Genomic DNA, 22,957 nt, shown 5'->3' on the forward strand with positions numbered 1-22,957 from the left:
TCACAGCAGTAGGCCTACTCTTCTCTAGTACTGCTTAATGCTGGAGCTGGGACTCTACAAACTACATTTTCCATTGACACTTGCCTTCTGGCCAGGTTTTGCCAACTTGGAAACATTGACAACATTTTAGATTTGACCACCAAATCGGTCATGTAAGAAATTGTTGATCGGAGTCATGGAATCCTCCAGTACTAAAGATGTTCTAAAGAACCAGCCTGGGTGGCTCAGTCGGTTAAGCGACTGCCTTCGGCTGGGGTCATGATCTCAGGGTTCTGGGATTTAGCCCTGCATTAGACTCCCTGTTCATCAGGGAGTCTGCTTCTCCCTCCCTCTGCCTCTGCCTCTGACTCATTCTCTCTCTCTCAAATAAATAAATGAAATCTTTTTAAAAACAAAAACAAGGTTTATTGAGCGATAGCAAAGTGATAGTACAAAGCTCCCAAGGAGGGTGGGGACCCAAGGGCGTTGCCAATAAATAAAATCTTTAAAAAAAAAAAAAAGAACAAGTGGGAAAATAGGAAGCATTTATAGTAAAATTTCCCTCCTCTACTTATTTTAGTTCTGTTAGGTTCTTTTCTTGGATTTAAATGTAACTCACTGAAACTCACATCATGAATGGTTCTTTTTCTCATAGAAACTCTATTAGGTTTTTGGAGAGAAAAGGAAAACTGAGGAGAAAAATTGGTGGAAAGCAGCATTTAATCGGTACCTACTAAGTGCTAATATTCACTCTATAACATATTGATCACAAAATAGTGATTATCATTTCCACTGTAAAACTGACCAAAGCTTAGAGGAGTTAAAAACACATTGCTCAAAACCTACAAAAGTCCAAATACTCTTTGAAAGAACAAGACTGTAGAATCACATTACTTTATTTCAAGATCTACTTTATTTCAAGAACAATAGTAATCAAGATGTAGGGGCGCCTGGGAGACTCAGTCAGTTAAGCGTCTGCCTTCGGCTCAGGTCATGATCCCAGGGTCCTGGGATCGAGCCCTGTGTCAGGCTCCCTGCTCAGCAGGGAGTCTGCTTCTCCCTCTGCCTCTGCCACTCCCCCCGCCACTTGTGCTCTCTCACTCTCAAATAAATAAAATCTTTTTTTTTTTAAAGATTTTATTTATTTGACAGAGAGAGAAACAGTGAGAGAGGGAATACAAGCAGGGGGAGTGGGAGAGGGAGAAGCAGGCTTCCCGCCGAGCAGGGAGCCCGATGCGGGGCTCGATCCCAGGACCCTGGGATCATGACCTGAGCCGAAGGCAGATGCTTAACGACTGAGCCACCCAGGTGCCCCAAATAAGTAAAATCTTAAAAAAAAAAAAAAAAAGATGGTGTGGTGTAAATGGCTTCAGAATTGATACACCCATCAAAGAACAGAGTAGAGTCCAGAAATAGATCCACACTTCACACCACTGGTTTCCTGACCAAACACAAAGATAATCCAATGGCAGGAGGGGGATTATAAGTTATGTACTATTTTGTATCTGATTTTTTCTAATATGGTGTTCTTGAGATTCATCAATTTTATTGCACTGAATGTTTTATTCTTTTATTGCTGAGTAGTATCCTTTCATAAAAATAGACTACATGTATACACTTACCCATTCTCCTCTTGATGGATATTTGAGTTGTTTCCAATTTGGAGCTGTTATGAAAAAGTAGTTAAGAACATTCTGGAAAGAAAAGAGAAGAGAAGAGAAGAGAAGAGCGGGGGAGGGGAGGGGAGGGGAGGGGAGGGGAGGGGAAGGAAGAGAAAAGAAAAGAAAAGAAAAGAAACAAAACATAGGCAAGAGTTTGCAAGTTGGGAAAAGGGATTTCCTTCCTGTTTGTAACCTCTGTCCGCATTTCTCTAGCAGCAAAATGCAGCTCTGGCTCCAATCTCCACCTTGTTTTGGGGACTTCATTGCCAGCAGTGCTGTCCCATCTGAGATGTACTGCCATTAGCTACCTGTGAGCCCTGGGTGGGTAATTCCCTTTACAGGCACACCTCAGAGATACTGCGGGTTTGGTTCCAGACCACCACCATAAAGTGAATACTGCCATAAAAGGAGTCAAATGAATTCTTTGGTTTCCCAGTGCATACAACAGTTATAACTGTTTACACTATAGTGTAGTCTAAATGTGCAATGCATTATGTCTAAAAGGAAACAATGTACGTACCTTAACTTAAAAGTACTTTATTGCAAAAAATAAATAAGTGCTTCATTGCTAAATAATATTAACCATCATCTGAGGTTTCAGCGAGTTGCAATCTTTCTGCTGGCAGAGGGTCTTACCTTGATGTTGATGGCTCCTGAAGGTTTGGGTGGCTGTGGCAATTTCTTAAAATAAGACAACAATGAATTTGTCTTACAGCTTTCATGTTTTATTGTGCACATTTAAATTTCACCATTAATACTGAGCCTAAATATATGCTGGCTTTATGTCAAGATTTTTGAAATGTAAAAAGAAAATGGACAACTCTTGGGATATATAATACATTAAATAATTAGAGAATCTACAGAATGGTAAATTCTGTCTATACAACATTTACACATTTAGTGGCACAAATACAAATAAACTATAGGGACAAGAAGACATGTAAAACTTTGGGTTGCAATTGGAAGAAAAGCCTATTCAGGACCAAAGGGAGAGGTTCTTGGTTGCTGACAAGAATCTCCCCTTGATCTCAGACTTTAGACAAATTAAGGAGTCAGTATACAAAAACTACTGAATTGTACAAAATCTCCATTAGTCAGAAAAAACAGTAGCAACATGATAGATGAAGGAACTGGCTCACACCAATTTGGGTTGTGGGGGTTGGCCTATCTGCAGTGAGCAGGAATGGCTGGTCTGGAAGTTGGAAACCTAACTGGAGGCTGCAGCTCAAGGTTCGGATCTTCAATAGAGTGGAACAGCAGGATGGAAACAATCCATAGGGGCAGAGTGGTTAGCGCATTCTTTGAAAGTCCTTATTTTCCAAACGCGGTCGTAGGATGCTTTCCTCAAACAGGGAAGACAACAATGAAGTTTGCTGCATCTGTTGACTCTTCCTTTCCCAAACAATTTCTCTGTAACATGTGATGCCATCTGATAGCACAGTAGAATCACAGTAGATACCACAGAACTTCTTTCAAAATTGGAGTTCTCTCAAAGCCTGCCTCTGCTTTATCAACTAAGTTTATGTAATAGTCTAAATCCTTTGTTGTCATTTCAGCAGTCTTCACCAGGAGTAAATCCCAGTCAAGAAACTCCTTTCTTTGCTCATCCATAAGCAGCAGCTCCTCATCCATTTGCCTTATCACGAGATCACAGCAATTCAGTCCCATCTCCAGGCTCCACTTCTAATTCCAGTTCTCTTGCTGTTTCCACCACATCTGCAGTTACTTCCTCTACTGAAGTCTCGAACCCCTCAAAGTCATCCATGAGGGCTGGAATCAACTTCCAACACCCTGTTAATGTTGATATTTTGACCTCTTCCCATGAATTTCAAATGTTTTTAATGCCATCTAGAATGGCGAATTCTTTCCAAAAGTTTTTCAATTTATTTTGCCCAGGTCCATCAGAGGAATTGCTATCTATGGCAACTATAGACTTCTGAAATATATTTCTTAAATAATAAGACTTGAAAGTTGAAGTTACTTCTCAATCCATGGGCTATAGAGTGGATGTTGTGTTAGGAGGCATGAAACCAACATTAATCTCATTGTACATCTCCATCAGAACACTTGGATATGTTATCATTGAGCAGTAATATTTTGATAGGAACCTTTTTTTGAGCAGTTGGTCTCAACAGTAGGCTTAAAATATTCAGTAAACCACATTGTAAACGGATGTGCCATCAACCAGGCTTTGTTGTTTCATTTATAAAGCACACGCAGGGGGCACCTGGGTGGCTCAGTTGGTTAAGCTTCTTCCTTCGGCTCAGATCATGATCATGATCCTGGGCCCTGGGATCAAGCCCTGCATCCGCATCCAGCTCCCTGCTCAGCGAGGAGTCTGCTTCTCCCTCTCCCTCTGCCTCTTCTCATGCTCTTTCTCTTTCTGTCTCAAATGAATAAATGAATGAATAAATTAAATGAATAAATGAATAATAAATAAATAAAATGAATAAATAAAAATGAACAAATAAATGAATAAATAAAATCTTTTAAAAATAATAAAGCACAGGCAGAATAGATTTAGCCTAATTCTTAAGGGCCCTAGGATTCTCAGAATGGTCAATGAGCACTGGCTTCAAGTTAAAGTCACCTGGTGTGTTAGCCTCTAACAAGGGAGTCAGCCTGGCCTTTGAAGCTTTGAAACCAGGCAATGACTTCTCCTCTCTAGCTATGAAGGTCCCAGATAGCATCTTCTTCCAATAAAAAGCTGTATCATTGTATTATATGGATGGAGGTTTCTGTGATTTGTCCTGCCTAACTGACAACCCCTATCTGCAGGTAGGCAGGCATGTTAAAGAATGTTGTGAGACTTGTGCTGCACAAGTGACCTTGGGAGCTTCGTTAGTTGACATTAGCTGGCCTCCAGGTCAGACCTGGCCCTTCTGGTCTGGATGCCTCGAACTATAAATTTTGCTTTGCATCCTCTCTAGCCCCCAGAATGGAATCCAGGAGGGGAGGTGAACACACCTAGCCCAGGCTCCTTGAATATGTAAAGACATGATAATGCAGGTCACTCCAAACTGCAGGTAGGCAAACAAATGTTTAACTTTAGACCCTGTCATTTGCCCTATAAATGTGGTCTTTATGGGGATGGTGAGTTGGAAGTCTCCCTGAGGGGAGGATGCTCTGCCCAGGCCTCTCAATCAGCCTGGCCGTCTCCACAGGGCTTCCCCGGCTAATGAGGTTGGATGTTGTAAGTACCAGATTTGATGTAACTTTGTCTTATTCTCCTTTGCTGCTTACTATTGCCCTCATCTATGTGTAGATATCTCTTTTCTTCTGTTTCTATTAGATTTTTATAAAATCAATAAAGTGGTTTTTTCCCTTTTGAACTGAGAGTACAGCTGCTCTGAATCTTTTCTTCAGAACAATAATCCACATTGAAAACCTCTTGTTTAGTGCAGCCACCTTCATGAATGATCTTAGCTGGATCTTCCAGATAACTTGCTGCAGCTTCTCCATCAGCACTTGCTGCTTCGCCTTGCACTTTGATGTTATGGAGACGGCTTCCTTTCTTAAACCTCATGACTCAACCTCTGCTAGCTTCAGACTTTTCTTCACCTGTCTCAGCCCTCACAGAATTAAAAGGGTTAGGGCTTTGCTCTGGATTAGGCTTTAGCTTAAGGGAATGTTGTGGCTGGTTTGATCCTCTATCCAGACCACTAACCTTTCTCCATATCAGCAATAATATTGTTTCACTTTCTTATCATTCCTGTGTTCACCAAAGTAGCACTTTTAATTTCCTTCAAGAACTTTTCCTTTGCAGTCACAACTTGGCTAACAGTTTGACACAACAGGCCTAGCTTTTGGCCAGTCTCAGCTTTCTATGTGCCCTCCTTGCTAAGCTTAATCATTTCTAGCTTTTTTAAAGTGAGAGACATGTGACTCTTCCTATCACTTGAACACTTAGAGGCCATTATAGGGTTATCAGTTAGCCGAATTTCAATATTGTTGTATCTCAGGGAATGGGGAGGCCTGAGGAGAAGGAAAGAGATGGCGGAATGGCTGGTCGGTGGAGCAATCAGAACACCCACAACGTTTATCTATTGGTTTTGCCGCCTTGTATGGGTGCAGTTTGTAGTACCCCAAAACGATTACAATAGTAACATCAAAGATCACTGATTACAGATAACAGTAACAAATATAATAATAATGAAAAAGTTTTAAATATTGCAAGCTTATCAAAATGTGACACAGAGACATGAAATGAGCAAATGCTGTTGGAAAAATGGCACCGATAGAGTTGCTCAATGCACAGTTGCCATAAACTTTCAACTTGTAAAAAGCACAGTATCTGCAAAGTGCAAAAAGTGAATTGCAATAAAACAAAGTATGCCTGTATGAAGTAAATCCACTTAGTCTGAAATATTACCATGATTTCTGTTTTCATGACCAGACCTTGAAAGATATTTATATGTGCTGAGAACGTCTAGACACTTGCATAAAAATTATTTAACCATGGTTCCCTTTAAAGAGTGCAACTGATAAAGCTGAGGAAAGAAGAACTTTTACTTTTCGTTTTATTCCTTCTGAATTCTGTTTTATATCTGCCTCAAACTGTTTTATTCCTACTATAAACTTTGTTATGCTCTCTGTAACCTATTTCACAATAGCACAATAGAATATATACTTAGTTGCTTTAATCAGAAGTACCAACTTCAGTGAATACTGCCTAGGACTGAATCAAAAGCCTCTCCTCCAGAAATGATTACTACCAGCCTTTTAGCTATTTTTACTCTAATCAATACTAGAGGTTTGCTTAATTAGCTTAGTGGATTTTAGATATAGGTTTTTGTTGTTCTACTGAATGAGGAATGACTTGAAAATTTTTTGAACTTTTGACAAAGTCATGGTCAAAAATTGATTATTTCCTTATTTTAATATGTGAATCTGATATCTTTTCATATGATTTTTACTATTTTTTTCATTTTTAGTTATTTATAGAAAAACTTTTTTGCATGAATAAATGTCTTTGGGTTGTATTATTATCAGGACCAAACCAAACAAACAAGCAAAAAAAAAAAAAAGTCATAGGGCGCCTGGGTGGCTCAGTTGGTTAAGCGACTGCCTTCAGCTCAGGTCATGATCCTGGAGTCCTGGGATCGAGTCCCACATTGGGCTCCCGGCTCAGCGGGAAGCTTGCTTCTCCCTCTGACCCTATCCCCTCTCATGCTGTTTCTCTCTCTCAAATAAATAAATTAATTAATTAAAAAAAAGTCATAAAGTATGATGTATAGTAGAATTCCACTTTTTTGTCAAAAAAATATCTAGATAGACATAGGTAGATAGATACGTAGACATATATTTGTACCAGGACCTTCAGCTAAACATTTAAAAGTCTGATCTCATCATTTTCTTTCTCCAAGATCTCTAGTACACATAAAGCAACTAACCAGTCCCACATTCCTTAAATGCTTTGACTAAAATGTTCCATGGCAGCAGACATATGACTTCAGGGGACCACTGATGATAATTTAAATAACCATTTTGAATGAATGCTACAGAAAATCAATTCCACATTCCCACCTTATGTTCTATTCCTCTATTCTTTACCAATAACTCTATCATTCAGGACTCAGTCAGGTATTCAGAATCACTCTCAGTGTTTTAGGATAAGTGATCCACTTTAAAAATTAGACTTTACACAACTGTGGAGTAAGTGGAAAGTAAAGGTCCAGAAGGGCATCCTGCTGCATCAGAGAAGGGATCGCCAACCAGCCAATCTGAAAAGCCACCCACATCCAGCTTCTGAAGTAGGAATGTAAAAGGAAGTTGTTGCCTCTGTGTTCCTACCTCCTCTGTGTGTCCACACGCAAGTTTCTAGGGATAAGCCTGGGTCTGCTCTTGATCATCTTGGACAAGTTTTAGGAAGAAGAGTTAGAGATGGAACAGAGGAAAACAAGGATATGCTAGAACCCACCAGGCACCTCTGCATCTGTTCATCATCATACACAACTGCAAAAAGTACTTCAAAATCTACTAATCCACGTCTGCCTTCCAAACCAAATGTTTTTTCTTTGGTTAAAGTCTAAATTAGAGCTATGTAGTGAAACTTAGTTTGAGAAACTCAGTTTCTAGCTTAATTAAGTTGACACAGCACAACTCATCACAAGAACCATACTATTACTACTATTTTACTCTATTACTATTATTACTACGAATTTGTTAATTTCACATTTCCTATGAAAAATGAATGTGAAATTCAGAAAATGTTTTTTAATGTAGTCAGTCAATCAGGGACCTATCTACATACTTATCTTATGAAGTCTGTATAATTACAGCAAGCTACCAGGAATCCTAATTGCATCAGTCTCCGGGTTCTTTGGGAAAGGGAGGTGTATTAGAAAGATCATCAACACCTAAGTCCTAAATTCAAATTCTGATAATGCTTCTTTCTAGCCATGCACTCTTAAGCAAGTTAAATTTTTCTTTGATCCTTAGCTTCCTCATCTACAAAATAGACTTACCTGTACTTACTCTGAAGGTTAGTATGAAGGCTAAATCAAATAATACACTGAAACAAATCCACCTTGTCCCCACCATTAGTTAAATGATAGAGTGCACTCTAAGACTGACACTAGAATTAAGTTTCAGAAACCAAAAGATGATAAAGTCTGCACTATCATCAGGGAGTAGGCATGAGGGGAGAGCTGGTTTAGAAGGAATAAGGTATTCTGAGAAGGGATCTTATAGTCTAGTCAAAGATAACAGTTCATAGTGGTCTGTGAGAAACTGATCCTGTCACATGATCTCTGGTCCAGTTCCAGGACGATTAACTTATTTATTCATTCAACAAGTATTTATTGAATAATCACTATGTTTGATTATTACAACCACTGTCACTGTACAGGGGATATGAATAGGAAGACACAATTTGTACATCTAAAATGTAATGTAGGAAGGGTTGAAGATGGTGGTATAGGAAGACTCTGAACTCACCTTTTCCCACAGACACACAGAATCTACACCTACATACAGAGTCATGCCTCCTGAGAAAGAACTGAGGGCTGATGAAACAGCTCTGCACAACAAAGAATAGGGACACCACACAGAGAAGAGACAGAGACACAATGATGACCAAAACCCCACACCTGCAGGGCAGGGTAAGGGGTGGGATATCATTGAGTGGCCCGTGCACAGATTCACCTAACCCGGAACACAGCAAAAAAACCAAAACCAAAAACCAAAAACAAAAAACAGTGGTTTAAAGGGCAATTAGACTATAAGTGAAGGAAACCCATTTATGAATCCTTGAGTGTACAACAAACAGTTGGGGAGTATTGGAACTCTCTCTGAGGTTGGAGCTGCTGGTGAGCACCATTGTTTACATTGTCCCTCCACTTTGATAGTGCAGATGGGAGCAGCGACTGGGCGCTCTAGCTAGTCTGCTCCCTCAGTGGGCCCTGGGCCATTAGCCCATATCAGCTTCAGCTGTTCCACAAAAGTGGCTCCCTAATTATGCCTCCTATAGCTCCAGCCTTCCCACCAAGGCTGCCCTGGCATGGAACACACCAGGACACCCCTGGCCTCTGCCCACTCCAGCTCAGCTGACTCACTAAGGCAGCCCAGGCACACAACATCCCAGGACACCCCAAGCCCATGCCTGCTTCAGCTTCAGCCATTCCCCAAAGTGCCTCCTGCATGGAGTGCCACACTTGTTCCAGCCCCAGCTGTCCTACCAGGGCAGCCCTTGCGCAAAGCACTCTGGGATCCATTGGCTCATGCCCACTTCAGCTCCAGCTGCCCCTCCAGGGTAGCCCTAGTGTGGAGTGCCCTGGAATCACCCAGCCCAAGCCCACCACAGCTTCAACCAGCCAGTCAAAGTCAAAAGGCACATGTAGTCTACACAGTGGATATTCCCACACAAACCCACTCCCTCAAGACTGGCAGAGGTATGTTTCGCCTGACCCCCAGAAACAAATACAGAAGTTCAGACAAAATGAAGAGATAGAGGAATATACTCAAAATGAAAGAATAAGATGAAATTTCAGAAAAAGAACTAATGTAATAAACAATCTACCTGATAAAGAATTCAAAGTGATGTTCATAAAGATGCTCACCACATGAGAGAAGACTGAATGAATTCGATGAGAACTTCAATAAAGAGATAGAAAATATAAAAAAAGAACCAGAGCTGAAGCAAACAATAACTGAAATGAAAAATTAATCATTAATTGAAGAAGAGATAAAGAATTTTCCAGACAAACAAGTTAAATGAGTCCATCACCACTAAACTGGTCTTACAAGAAATGTTAAAGAGACTTCTTTAAGTGGAGAAGAGAAGACCATAACTAGAAGTAAGAAAATTATGAAATAAAAACATTTCATTGGTAAAAGCAAACATATAATAAAGGTAGTAGATCAATCACTTATAAAACTAGTATGAAGGTTGATGGGGCGCCTGGGTGGCTCAGTCGTTAAGCGTCTGCCTTCGGCTCAGGTCATGATCCCAGTGTCCTGGGATCGAGTCCCGCATCAGGCTCCCTGCTCAGCGGGAAGCCTGCTTCTCTCTCTCTCTCTCTCCCACTCCCCCTGCTTGTGTTCCCTCTCTCACTGTGTCTCTCTCTGTCAAATTAATAAATAAAATCTTAAAAAAAAAAAACTAGTATGAAGGTTGAAAGACAAAAGTAAAATCAATTATATCAAAAAATGAGTAAAGGGATTCATAAAGAGATATAAGGTATAATATATATATATATATATAAAACATGGAGGGAGACGTATAAATGTGCTTTTAGAATGTGTTCAAACTTAAGCGACCATCAGCTTAGTATGGACTGTTATACACTTAGAATTTTATATATGAACTTCATGGTAACAAACTGAGAACCTATGATAGATATACAAAAAATAAAAAGGAATCCAAGCGTAACACTAAAGTCATCTATCACAAGGGAAGAGAGTAAGAAAAAGGAGCAGACAACTACAGAAAACAACAAAATGGCAACAAAGTACATGCCTGTCAATTAATTACTTTAAATGTAAATGGTCTAATGCTCCAATCAAAAGACAGACATAAGGTGACTGAATACATTTAAAAAAAAAGACCCATCTATATGTTGTCTACAAGAGACTCACTTCAGACTTAAAGACACACATAGACTGAAACTTATGGAAAAAGATATTCCATGCAAATGAAAGTGAAAATAAAAAAGCTGAGGTAGCAATACTCATATCAGACAAAATAGACTTTGTTTACTTATTTTTAAATTTAAATTCAATTAATTAACTTATAATGTATTATTAGTTTCAGAGGTAGAGGTCAGTGATTCGTCAGTGTTATATAACACCCAGTGCTCATGACATCACGTGCCCTCCTCAATGTCTATCACCCAGTCACCCCATCCCTCCACTCCTCTCCCCTCCAGCAACCCTCAGTTTGTTTCTATGATTAAGAGTCTCTTTCGGTTTGTCTCCCTCTCTGATTGCATCTTGTTTTATTTTTTCTTCTCTTCCCTTATGATCCTCTGTTATGTTTCTTAAATTCCACATATCAGTGAGATCATATGATAATCATTTTTCTCTGATTGACTTATTTCACTTACCACAAAATAGACTTTAAAACATAGAGGAACAAGGGCAACTGCGCGGCTCTGGGAAGGGCTAGGTGGGGAGGCGGGTGGTTGCTTGCTGGATGCAGCCACAGGTCATGTGACTGAAGGGATCCTAAGGGATGCCGGCCTTCCTCCCCTGGCCTGAGCGCCCAACCGGACCCCAGCTATGGGGTGCTGCTACAGCAGCGAGAACGAGTACTTGGACCAGGACCAAGAGGAGCAGAAGCTGCTGCTGGATCCTAGCAGCCCCCCTGCCAAAGCCCTCAAAGGAGCTGAACACAACTACCACAGCCTGCCTCCCACTCGCTCTCCTCCATCCTTGCTAAGACAGCCAGCAACATCATTGACGTGTTTGCTGCGGACTCCCAGGGCATGGAGCAGTACAGCACCCGCTTGGCTGTGCTGAGCCTCAGCCTGACCCACTGGAAGAAGCTGCCGTGGCTGCCATCTCTCACCAGCCAGCCCCACCAAGTGCTGCCCAGCGAGCCCATCCCCTTCTCCGACTTGCAGCAGGTTTCCATGATAGCTGTTTATGCCTACAATGCACTTTCTCAGATCCAAGTGGATGCAGAAGAGGAGCTGGTTGTACAGTTTGGGATCCCGTGAGGAGAAGGATCCTTGAACAAGCTCTTCTTCTCCTCTCTTTGCCCCATCTCCATCCTGCCTCCTGGTTCCCAGCCTCTCTGCGGCTCACACAGTACCCTAACATAATACTAATCACAGAGAAGAGTGTGGAAGAGGAGAAGGGTGAGGCTGGAAGCCTGAGCAAATGAAGATGGAGCAAGGGAGGGTAGAATGATTTGGGACTGGTGTTCAAAGCCCTGGCCAGGGATGGGGTGGGGGTCAAAAGGTTAGGGCCTAGTAGGTCTTCACAGTCACTGGAAAAATGGAGGTACCACTGTGGGGGTGATCCCTAGGGGGCCTATGGGGCCCCCTTCCTACCTTCTCTTGGCCTCACTCCTGTCTCCCTCTCCCTTGACTCGGTGCTCACATGCACCTCACTATGGTTTGTTCCTACAATATTATTGGCTATATTCCCTATATTCATTACATCTCCATGACTTACTTATTTTATAACTGGAATTTTGTACCTCTTTATCCCCTTCACCTATTTTGCCCACCCCCCAATCCCTCCCACTCTGTTAACCAACAGTTTTTTTTCCTTTATCTATGAGTCTATTTCTCTGTTTTGTTTATTCATTTGTTTCATATTTCTTCATTGATGATTTGCATTTCCCATTTCTATTTCCTCTCCTCTCTTGATATTCCATTCTCACTTATACTTTACTTTTTTCACTTACGATATTCCGCTTTTTATTATGATCATTTTATCCACTCATTCAATCAACATGTTGAGGCGGCTTGGAAGTGAGGGTGGCATGAGTCAAAGCTTTAAGTACCTGCTTGTCATAGTTTTATTTTTCCTTTGGATCGTGGCAATTAACTGACACAGGTGGCCACTACAGGGGTGACATGCCGAAGAATGTATACAGGAAACTGTGTTAAGTCCTTTTACACGAGAACGTGCATGGAATGGACTGTATTTGCCTGGCTCTATAAAAGGGTGAGATCTCCTCTGGAGTCGCATTAGCGGATTGCCTGCGACGCCCCTCCTAATCTGAATAACAGAACTTATTTTTTCCCCCATGTTTGTAGCGGTTTTCTGAGATGTCAGGAGATTTTATGTTTAATTTCTCCTCGCCAGTATCAATTAATTTGTGTCTCCAATCTTTACGATCCCCACCCCCAACGGTAAGGTAGGAGGGTAACCGACTCGTCGCTCGGCTCGCAGTGCGTGGCGCGGGCGGGACGAAAGAAGCCGGGAGAACCACGACTCCCAGCATGCCCTGCGCTCCCAGCGCTCGCGGCTTCCTCTTCCGGTCTGCGGGCTGCTGAACTGAAAGTGCTGGGCTCTGGGCGCTCGGCGGAGACTGGTTCACCTTCACCTGCGCGAGCCCCCACCGACCCGGGTGGGAAGCCAAAAGAGCAGTGAGACATGAACGGAAGAGTGGATTATTTGGTCACTGAGGAGGAAATCAATCTTACCAGAGGACCCTCGGGTATGTGCGGCACAGGTCGTCTCCGGGAGCAGGGTGCTTGAGGTTGTAATTGCAGAGCGGACACCTCTCCTGAGCGCGATTCCTTTGGCCTTGGAGCCGGCAGGGCCCGGCCTAGAGGTTACCTGCAACGCTCTGAGCACGTAGAAGACTATATTGGCATCCATCGTTAGCCCGACCCGGATCTGAGGACTCCACCTCATTTTTCAGTCGGATCATCGCATGTATTTATAGTCAGGAAGGTTTTCTTTCGCGTGCTAATAGGCCTAGAAAGTTCTGCCCCAAAGCCTGCTTTTTAACACCACACCCCTCCTTCCGTTGCCTACTTTATCCCTTTTCCTGTGAGAGACTGTTTAGTAAAAATGGGAGCGTAAACGGTGTTGAGTAAATGCAGAGCCGTTTTCTTGGTGCTAGAAATCCCCCCCCCCCCGCCTTCTTTCCGTTTTTGGGAAATTAATTTAGAGTGTCAACTGGAATGCTAAAACGGAAAGAAACCTTAGAGATTTGCTACAGCACCTTTCAAACCTGGTTGTGCCTCAAAATTACCCAGGGTTTCTCGGTTTTGCTTTAAAAAAAAAAAATGTTAATTCCAAATAAAATCTTTAAAAAAAATGTTGATTCCTAGGTCCCATCTCTAGGAATTTGGATTCAATGCAGGTTTTGTTTGTTTAGGTTTTCTTTCTTTTTTTTTTTTTAAAGCACGTCCTGTGATTCTGATACCGCTAAATCCTCAGCCTTCCCCTCGAACCCCCCCGTTTCTACCAACCCTCTCCACTGGGCTCTTAATGCTACTTCCGTGCAGCCTGCCTTGGGTTTTGTTGCCTTCCCTTTACAGCTGTCTAGTGTATGGATTAAGAGTTTTAGCTTTGGGATTATGTAGATCCATCTGGTATCTAACCTCTTACTAGAACTTTGACATTGGTTGTCTGACTGACTTTACTGATAGAAGCTATGCCTTAGTTTCTCATCCATAAAATGTGCATGTTAATAGACTATACTTCATAGGGTTATGAGAATGAAATGAGTTAATCTGTGTAAAACGTTCAGAACATGGCCTGACACCTGGAAAGCACTGTTTGTTTGCTACTATTGTTATTGTTGATAGATGAATAGCTAGATTAGCACAGTAAATCCTGCTAAATACTGTTTTTCCAAGAGTCTTCAGTAACTCATCAAGTACTGTGAGCTCTAGTTCTGAAATGTTTCTGTAAATCTGCTCCTTTCTGCTCACATCTCCACTACCTAGAACAGTCCATCATCTTTGCTCATGTGGAATTTTGCAGTATCTTGACCACCACTTATAGACTATTCTTCATAAAATATAGCTTTCAGAATCATCCATACGTTGTCTTTTTTTCTTGTTACACAAGACTGGAAGTCAGCTTTACGTATGGACATGTAATTCATTCTAACCTGCATGATTTAGTGTCATGCTTCATAGGAGCTCCTAAACGTTTGTTGAATGCTCATTCAGTATGCCAGTTCTTTTAGATTCATTTTTCCTATTTTATGTAAATTTCTCATTCTCTCACTCTTAATGTTTATTGACTTTTGAGGCTAATATGGAAAAGTATTGTTAACCCAAAAATCTGCTTTCCTGTACTTTTCATCCATAGGCACTCTAGGGCCAGTTAAAACAATGCTAGTTCCTTTTCTGATTGTCCTGCAAGTATTTAAAGTTGTTCTCCTGTGTTGTCTGTTTGCTCTATAGCCTAGGTATCCCTGATTATAATATTAGCTGCCTTCATGTGATTTGGGATTTAATTCTTGTCTCTTAAGAATTTCACGTACTTTGACATGGTTCTTTTGCTGTGGCATCCACAGTACTTCCAGGATCTCCTGACTACAGCAGAGCAGAACTCTGATACTATCTTGTGTGTTCAAGTCACTGAAAGTTAAAGTTCAGTGTAATATCACTTCACATTTTTTGGTGTTTGCATAGCAGGGTTGACTAATGGTCAGCTCACCATTTGCGAAAATTTCTGATCCTCTTGATCTTGCAGACCTAAAATTCCTGGTGTTGACATTTTTCTGAATCATTAGAGTTAGAACAAACTTCATGGTACTAATTAAGAAGAATAATTGTATCGAGCTAATATATTTCCCCCCAAAGTAGTTTAGTTTCTATAGTACATGTGTGTTTATTCACAATGAATATTTATTCATCAGGTGACTTCTTGAATTTTCCTGAGTATTTTCATGTCTTACTCATATAGGTTGATAAACTTAAGAGTTTGGGAGAATAGAGCCACAAATTTAGGATTGAACAGGGATAAAAACAGTCATTTGACGTTTGCTTGCTTCAGTTAACAAGAGAATATTTCATGTTTCTGTTTATCACCTCTCAAAACTAGTTACCTGGTATGTTGTACTTCTAAGAAGTCTCACATTCTGATTCAGCTTTTCTTCCCTGTGTCATCTTGAGGGAAGAAGTCATTTATCACCACCAGAAACTTCCAGTAACTTCGGTAGGCTCATAGACATCTTTTGTTCTGTGGAAGAAATATGAAAAGCCTCTAGTTCTAAGTATGCATTTCTGTTTGTAGGCAACATTGTCACTCTCTATGTACAACTTCCTATGCAGAGACCTGATAGTTTAATCAGCTAACAGCAACAAAAAAATGTGTATTCTTTTGCACTTTTGTACCTGTGTTCTGCCAAGGGCAAGAGTCTTGGGATATTTTCAGTGTTTGGGCCCATTTTGTAAGGTAAATGAGCTTATTCTGTCTGATCATGCTTACTGCAAGGATGAAATCTTGGGGAAGTTATGACAAAGAAGTGACTATCTGGGGAGGCAGAAAGAAGCTTGGCATGTAGCATGGCATCTCTCCTATTCCTACCTCCTCAGCTGTTTAAGGCGACACTTAGGCTGGATGACTTTGGAGGTGTCTTCCACTTCCAAGAGATGATGATTTTTTTGGCCCATTCCACATGTTATTTTATGATTCCTGCCATTTTGCACTAACAGTGGGTGATCTGAAGAATTGTCAGAGGCAGCGGTCACAATTTTAAATGGCTTCAAAGGCTTGAAGAGTTCACCTTTTATCCTTTATGGAATACTGTTGATCTTTTTTCTTTCTGTGGGAGTTCAGCTTGATTACAGTCTCTAAGCCTCCCACATTGTCCTTTATCAAATTAAGAGTTCTTAATTTTGAAAAGACCCAGTTGCTCTAAGAAGTATCACAAGAATCTAATCTAGCTCCTCCCACCTCCCCGCCCCACTGTAACAGGTAGAGATTGGCCATAAAGACAACCTTGTGACCCACTGGGTGTTGACATTAGGATTCCTTGTTCAGCACTGAGGCCTCAGTGAGTTTCAGCAGGTTGCTCCTGATATATTATCTTTAAAGAAGGAAGAGAATCTCTATTTTTCTACTTTTTTTGCAGAGGATACTGGGTTGGTATGATGTTTTAGTAATGAATAATTGGGGGGTATTATATTTCTGGCACTGTGCTAGTTACTTTGTATATTAACTCATTTAATCTTCACAGCAACTGAGTGCTAAGTGATTCATCCACATTATTAGATGAGGAAATGATCTCTCAGAGAGGTTAGGGATTTGTCCAAGTTCTAAAGCCAGTAAGTTTAACCTAGATCTATTGATTCTACTATTCTATATATTACCTTCCAATATAGTAGCCATGTCTAAGGAGTTGACTGCCAACCTTTCTCCTGGCCTTTGTTTGATTATATCATGCCTTAAGGATTTGACCCATCTTAAATGACTTGCGCAGTCCACAGTGGAAAGTTTTTATAGTTTGCTGTTGATAGAGTTGAGGGCATACCAAGGTAAGAACCTAAAAACAAGAAACCCCATTAAGTCCAAGCATTTAAGTCTCTACAGATTGGTCTTGTGCTTTGCATTTGACCTTGAGACTGTTGTTACATTTTCTGAACTGTTCATTCATGTACCAAATAGATCTGAGACTAAGATGCTATATGTCTTGCTTGCATGAAGTCTTACCCTCATGGAATTTACATTCCAATGGAGACATTACATTCACATGTGAAAAGTGAAATCTCAGTGCAAAGGATGGTTAAGGACTATGATGAGCATGTATGTTGTCAGAGGGCAGAGGAAGTGTGGCAGGGAGTGTGTTAATCTGACCTTGTGCTGGAAAGGTTCAAAGAATGGAGCCATTGATAGGGGCCAGACTCATCAATTACAAGGTAGAATTTATGTTGGTCTTATAGACAGACCAGTGCCAGGCACAGGGAAGGGTATGGCCTAACCAGTAATAGAAAAGAGAAAATTAGTAAAGCATATTCTGAGGTCAGTGAGTATACCAGTCTGGATTGAAGGGAGGGTTCATTTAGGAGAGTGAAGGGAGATGAAGTTGCTGAGGTAGACTGGATTATGAAAAGTTCTTAATGCTAGTGTGGAAATTTAACCTTTCTCTAAGGTTCCATCTTGATTCCTTCCCCTTCCTATTCATTGATTAAGACCGAATTCAAGAGTCACCTCCTCCAGGAAGCCTTATATAGTCTAGCTGCCTCCTTGTTATGAATATCATACACCATTTATTGAATGCTTGTCATGTATTGCTAAACTAAGCACTTTGTTTCATGTACTCCCAACAAGGAACAGTTGAAATTATTATTATCCCATTTACAAATGAGAAAACCTTGACTCCTATGTCACGCAATTCTTTAAGAAGTAGAGTTAAGAATCAGGGTCAAGTCCATGTGACTTAAAAACCTAGGCTCTGAACCTTCATACAAAGTTTTTGTTCTCTTTAGGCTCCAACTGGACTCTGTGCATATCCCTGTCTTAGTGTTTATTTCTACATTTGCTTCTTTACTTGTGTCTCCTCCCTCTACTTCACCCTGAGCTCTTCTGATTCAAAGGTATATACTTCATCTTTTGTTTTCCTAATGCCTTGCTGGGTATGACACAAAGTGGTGGGTAAGTGTTCATGAAATGACTAGGAAAACTGATAAATGTCAGAAAAATAGAATGTTAAGTAAAGAGAACCAGTAACATGTTCTCTTTCAGCTTTCAAAACATCAAACAGGGTTCTCCACTAACCTTAAGAATGAATTTGAACGTAATGCGTTCTAATGCATAAGAAACTTAAGATTCAAGAAACAAGGAGATGGAATAGCTAGAAAATCACATAGAGTGAGAAGTGTGTATTATACAAGTCTCTAAAGATTGCTTCAAGGATCATTTTTGTTAATATTTTTTCAAGACAATCCTTAAGAATAACTGTAAAGTAAAACATCTAGGAATTACTTTGGAGAAGTAGGCAAGCTGGTAGATGCTGAGCTATAGAAACATTTTTTTAAAGCCACATGACTAGGCAGAAAAGTCATCAATGACTGTATTTGAATAAGTGCAAAATTCTTGAGGAAAAAGATCTAAGATGATAGAATAGGAACAAACTGTTGGTTTCAGGAGAGTCAGAAATAAAGGGAAACTGTTCTTTTTTTTTTTTTTTAAGATTTTATCTATTTATTTGAGAGAGAGAGTGAGAGAGAGAGAGCACATGAGAGGGGGGAGGGTCAGAGGGAGAAGCAGACCCCCTGCTAAGCAAGGAGCCCGATATGGGACTTGATCCCGGGACTCCAGGATCATGACCCGAGCCGAAGGCAGTCGCTTAACCAACTGAGCCACCCAGGCGCCCCTGGGAAACTGTTCTTAAAAACATTCATTTAGTGTTTACTATGTGCCTACACTATGATTAGGAATCATAGATACTAAAATAAAGAATAAAAGATCCCTAGTTTTAAGAATTTTGCAATTCAATAGAATAATTATTAATTATGGTAGGCATATGGCAAGTACCTTCAAGAGGTAGAATAACCAAAATAGCTATGGACCTTCATAAGATATGTTCTGTTCCTTATAGAGTCAGACAAAAGACTCAAGACCGTATTAAATGTCTTTAGGAAATGTTTTGGAAACAAATTAGATAATATCCTCCCCTTGTACAAAACTATGGTGTATCCATGCCTACTACAATGTACAGATTACCATATTTTGGGCAAGAAGCAGTAGAGTAAGAGAAAGTTGAAAAGAGGGCAGTGGGGGGTGGGTACAGACTGTAATGTGAGGTAAAAATGAAGAGATTGAAACATTTTGAAAGCAAGGGAGCAAATGGAGACATGATCTAGTTGAGACCTGGCATATACATTCACTGTTTGAACAAAGGCTTATCCTGAAATGAGAGATTAAAGATACCTACATAGATATTTCAGAAGTAGTTTAGAGGAGCTGTCAATGAGAAGAAGAGGCTGTAAAGTAACCAGAATGTTTTTTTTGGGTTTCACTGGGAGACAGGGTCAACCGAAATTGAAAGTGCCCTGAATTGTGAGCCGGGAGTACAGCCTTATAAAGGTAAAAACCACAAAGTCGCATAACTTGTTTTGAAAAAATTATAATGGTGCTGGCAGAGTTTAAACTGATTATCTAGTGCAGGATTTGCTATTTAATTAACAGGTGTTACATTATCTCTCTTTTGCCCAAAGTAAAAGGATGTGTCCAATTGGCAAAAATCAAAAGTTCATGGTGTTCTGAGAATTGAAACAGGAGAGTGCATAGGGCCTACTTCCTCAATGTCCTTTGCACTCTATTTTGAGTGACTCTTAGCAGTGCTTCCTTCATTTTGAATCTTCTTTTACAGAACAATAAAAAGAGGCCCAGGTATACATCCTGGCAGGTACTGCCTGAACCATCTTTGGGAGGCCATGTTCTTTGTTGCCCCTGTTAGATGGAGCACTGTGATAGAGAGGGACTGGCCATGGGCATAACACATTTTTGGATTGTGGCACCATCTTTTTGTTCCATCAGTGTTAAAGATTTTCCCTCTTTCTCTCTTTGTCAATGCGTATTTACTTGTTCATGTCTTTTGGAAGACGTAACAAAAAGCAAGGGATGTATTTCATCTTTGCAGCAGAGGATTTCTGCAGAGCATGATAGCATAATAATAGAATGAAAAGATGCCTCCTCGTTTCACCTCTTGAGTCACTCATTTGAATCATTCATTCATTCTTTCAATCCACATATATTTATTTTTTGCTAGATACTGTGGCTACGGAAGAGAATTGAATTTTAATGTAATTGCAGTGAGCAGCAGAGCATAGTGACTAAGAGCCAGAATGCTGAGTAACTTAGCTGTGAGACCTTGGGCAAGTTACCAAACTTCTAAATGCCTCATTTTCCTTGGATGAGAGTATTAATCAAACCTACTCATGGAGTTGTGAGACTTAAATGGATTTGTTTGTTTTACAAATACTTTTATATTGTAGACTCTGTGCCGGGCACTGTTCTAAGTATTTTACCAAAATATAACTCAATTTATTTAAAGTGCTTAAATGGTGCCTGCCATTACCACTGCTATGTGGAAAATAGACTTCAGCCCGATAAGAGGTGAGTCATCCAGGAAAGGCAGGGTAACCTGTGTCATAGGAATTTTAAGGTCATTGACCTTTTCCTTCTATATTTTTCTTTTTCTTTTGTGTTCCCTTTTTGGGTTATGAAAAGGCTTGCTAGAGTCTCACAGAAACATTTTTAAACCTTGCTAGATTTCCTCAGAACTGGAAATGTTAGGAGTTCCTGGCCTGGGTGTTATTTCCAATGGCATTAACAGTCACTTCACACCAACTGAGGTGTGTATACTTATAAGGTGCTGTATGGGCACAGGAGATATAAAAATGAACAAAAGCCGGTTACCTGGGCACGGATGTTTATGGCAGCTTATTCATAATTGAAACTAATTACTGCAGTCGGGTAAAGAGATAATTAAACAAGTAATTACAGTGAAGTATGTTTCCAGGCAAAGGGAAGAGGACAAAGTCATGGAGATATGGAACAGCTGTGTGTGTAAAAGGGTGAAAAACAGGGAAGTAGTAGTTACTAATTTTTTTTTAATTTAATTCCAGTATAGTTAAAATACAGTGTAATATTAGTTTCAGGTATACAGTATGGTGATTCAGCACTTCCGTACAACACTCAGTGCTCATCGGGGCAAATGTACTCCTTAATTCCCCATCACATATTTCACCCATCCCCCCACCCACCTCCCCTCTGCTAACCATCAGTTTGTTCTCTAGAATTAAGAGTATGTTTCTTGGTTTGACTCTCTCTTTTTTTCTCCTATGATCATTTGTTTTGTTTCTTAAATTGCACATATGAGTGAAATCATATGGTATTTGTCTTTGACTTATTTCACATAGCATAATACTGTCTAGCTATATCCATGTTGTTGCAAATGGCAAGATGTTATTCTTTCTTGTAGCTGAGTAGTAGTGCATTGTATGTATATACCACTTTATCCATTATCCTTTATCAGTCTGTGGATACTTGGGCTGTTTCCATAGTTTGGCTATTGTAAATAATGCTGCTCTAAACATAGGGATGCATATATCTCTTTGAATTAGTGTTTTTGTATTTTGGGGTAAATACCCAGTAGTGTGATTACTGGATCATAAGGTAGTTCTATTTTTAACTTTTCTTTTTTTTTTTTAAGTAGGCTCCACGCCCAGTGTGATAACCCATCTCGGGGCTTCATCTCCTGACCCTGAGATCAAGACCTGAGCCAAGATCAAGAGTCGGATGCTCAACTAACTGAGCCACCCAGGCGCCCCTATTTTTAACTTTTTGAGGAACCTCCATACTGTTTTCCACAGTGACTGCTCCACTTTGCATTCCCACCAACAGGCAAATATTAATTTATTAAAATTAAGACTATTTATTTAGAGCACTGTTGGTTTCACAGCAGAATTCAGGAAGGTATAGAGATTTCCCATATGCCCCCCATTCCCACATATACATACCCATCAACAGTGACAGTTTTATTTCTTTCTAATCTTTGTCTTTTATTTCTTACTGTACTGACTAGGACCTCCAGTACAGTGCTAAATACTAGTGGAAAGAGTGGACATCCTTTCCTTGTACCTAGTTTTAGGGATGTTAGTTGTTTGTAGATGCTTTTAATCAGACTTAATGTTACTTATATTGTTAGTTTGCTGAGAATTCTTATCATGAAAAGGTGCTGACTTTTGCCACCTGCTGTTTCTGCATATACTGAGATAATCATGATTTTTCCTTTACTAACTGCTAAATTTGTTCACTTGATTGACCAGTGTTAAAACCACCTTATATTCCTTAGGTAAACCCCACATTCATGCTTTCTATATATTGCTGGATTCAATTAGTTAATGTTTTCTTGAGGATTTTTGAGTCTATGTACATGAGTAATATTTTTCTGTAGTTTTGTTCTAATATATATTTCATATTTTGGTATCAAGATTATCTTGTTTGCATAAAATGGGTTGAGAAACATTTTGTGAAATTACTGAATATATTGTGGATTTTTTTGCATAAGGGAATGATTCCTTCCTCAAATGTTTGCTATAATACACCAGTATAATATTCTAGGCCTGAAGTTGTGGGAATATTTTTTTATTATGAATTCAATATCTTTAATACACTTGGAGATATATATATATATTTTTAAAGATTTTATTTATTTATTTGAGACAGAGAGAATGAGAGAGAGAGAGCACATGAGAGGGGAGAGGGTCAGAGGCAGAAGCAGGCTCCCCGCCGAGCAGGGAGCCCGATGCGGGACTCGATCCAGGGACTCCAGGATCATGACCTGAGCCAAAGGCAGTCGCTTAACCAACTGAGCCACCCAGGCGCCCCACTTGGAGATATTTTTAATAGATATGGGGATATTCAGATATTCTGTTTCTTCTTGA

General features: G+C 40.2%; 1 protein-coding gene and 1 pseudogene across 2 annotated transcripts in view; both read left to right on the forward strand.

Moving 5' to 3' along the window:
• The first annotated feature begins 11,230 nt into the window (after window positions 1–11,230).
• On the forward strand, window positions 11,231–12,172 carry LOC118002333 (annotated as a pseudogene).
• Window positions 12,173–13,050: 878 nt separating this feature from the next.
• The window catches only part of SYNJ2BP (synaptojanin 2 binding protein), a 38,076-nt gene continuing 28,169 nt past the window's right edge, over window positions 13,051–22,957 (forward strand). The window contains exons 1-2 of one of the 2 annotated variants that reach the window (XM_034992556.1): window positions 13,051–13,254; window positions 19,536–19,592. In XM_034992556.1, coding sequence (XP_034848447.1) covers window positions 13,191–13,254; window positions 19,536–19,592 — 121 coding nt within the window. In that variant the 5' untranslated portion in view covers window positions 13,051–13,190. The remainder of the gene's footprint in view (window positions 13,255–19,535; window positions 19,593–22,957) is intronic. The other variant, XM_034992557.1, reaches the window with a different exon arrangement.

The sequence above is a fragment of the Mirounga leonina genome, unplaced genomic scaffold (assembly GCF_011800145.1).
Source record: "Mirounga leonina isolate KUSES-001 unplaced genomic scaffold, KU_Mleo_1.0 Mir_82, whole genome shotgun sequence".
Taxonomy (NCBI): Eukaryota; Metazoa; Chordata; class Mammalia; order Carnivora; family Phocidae; genus Mirounga; species Mirounga leonina.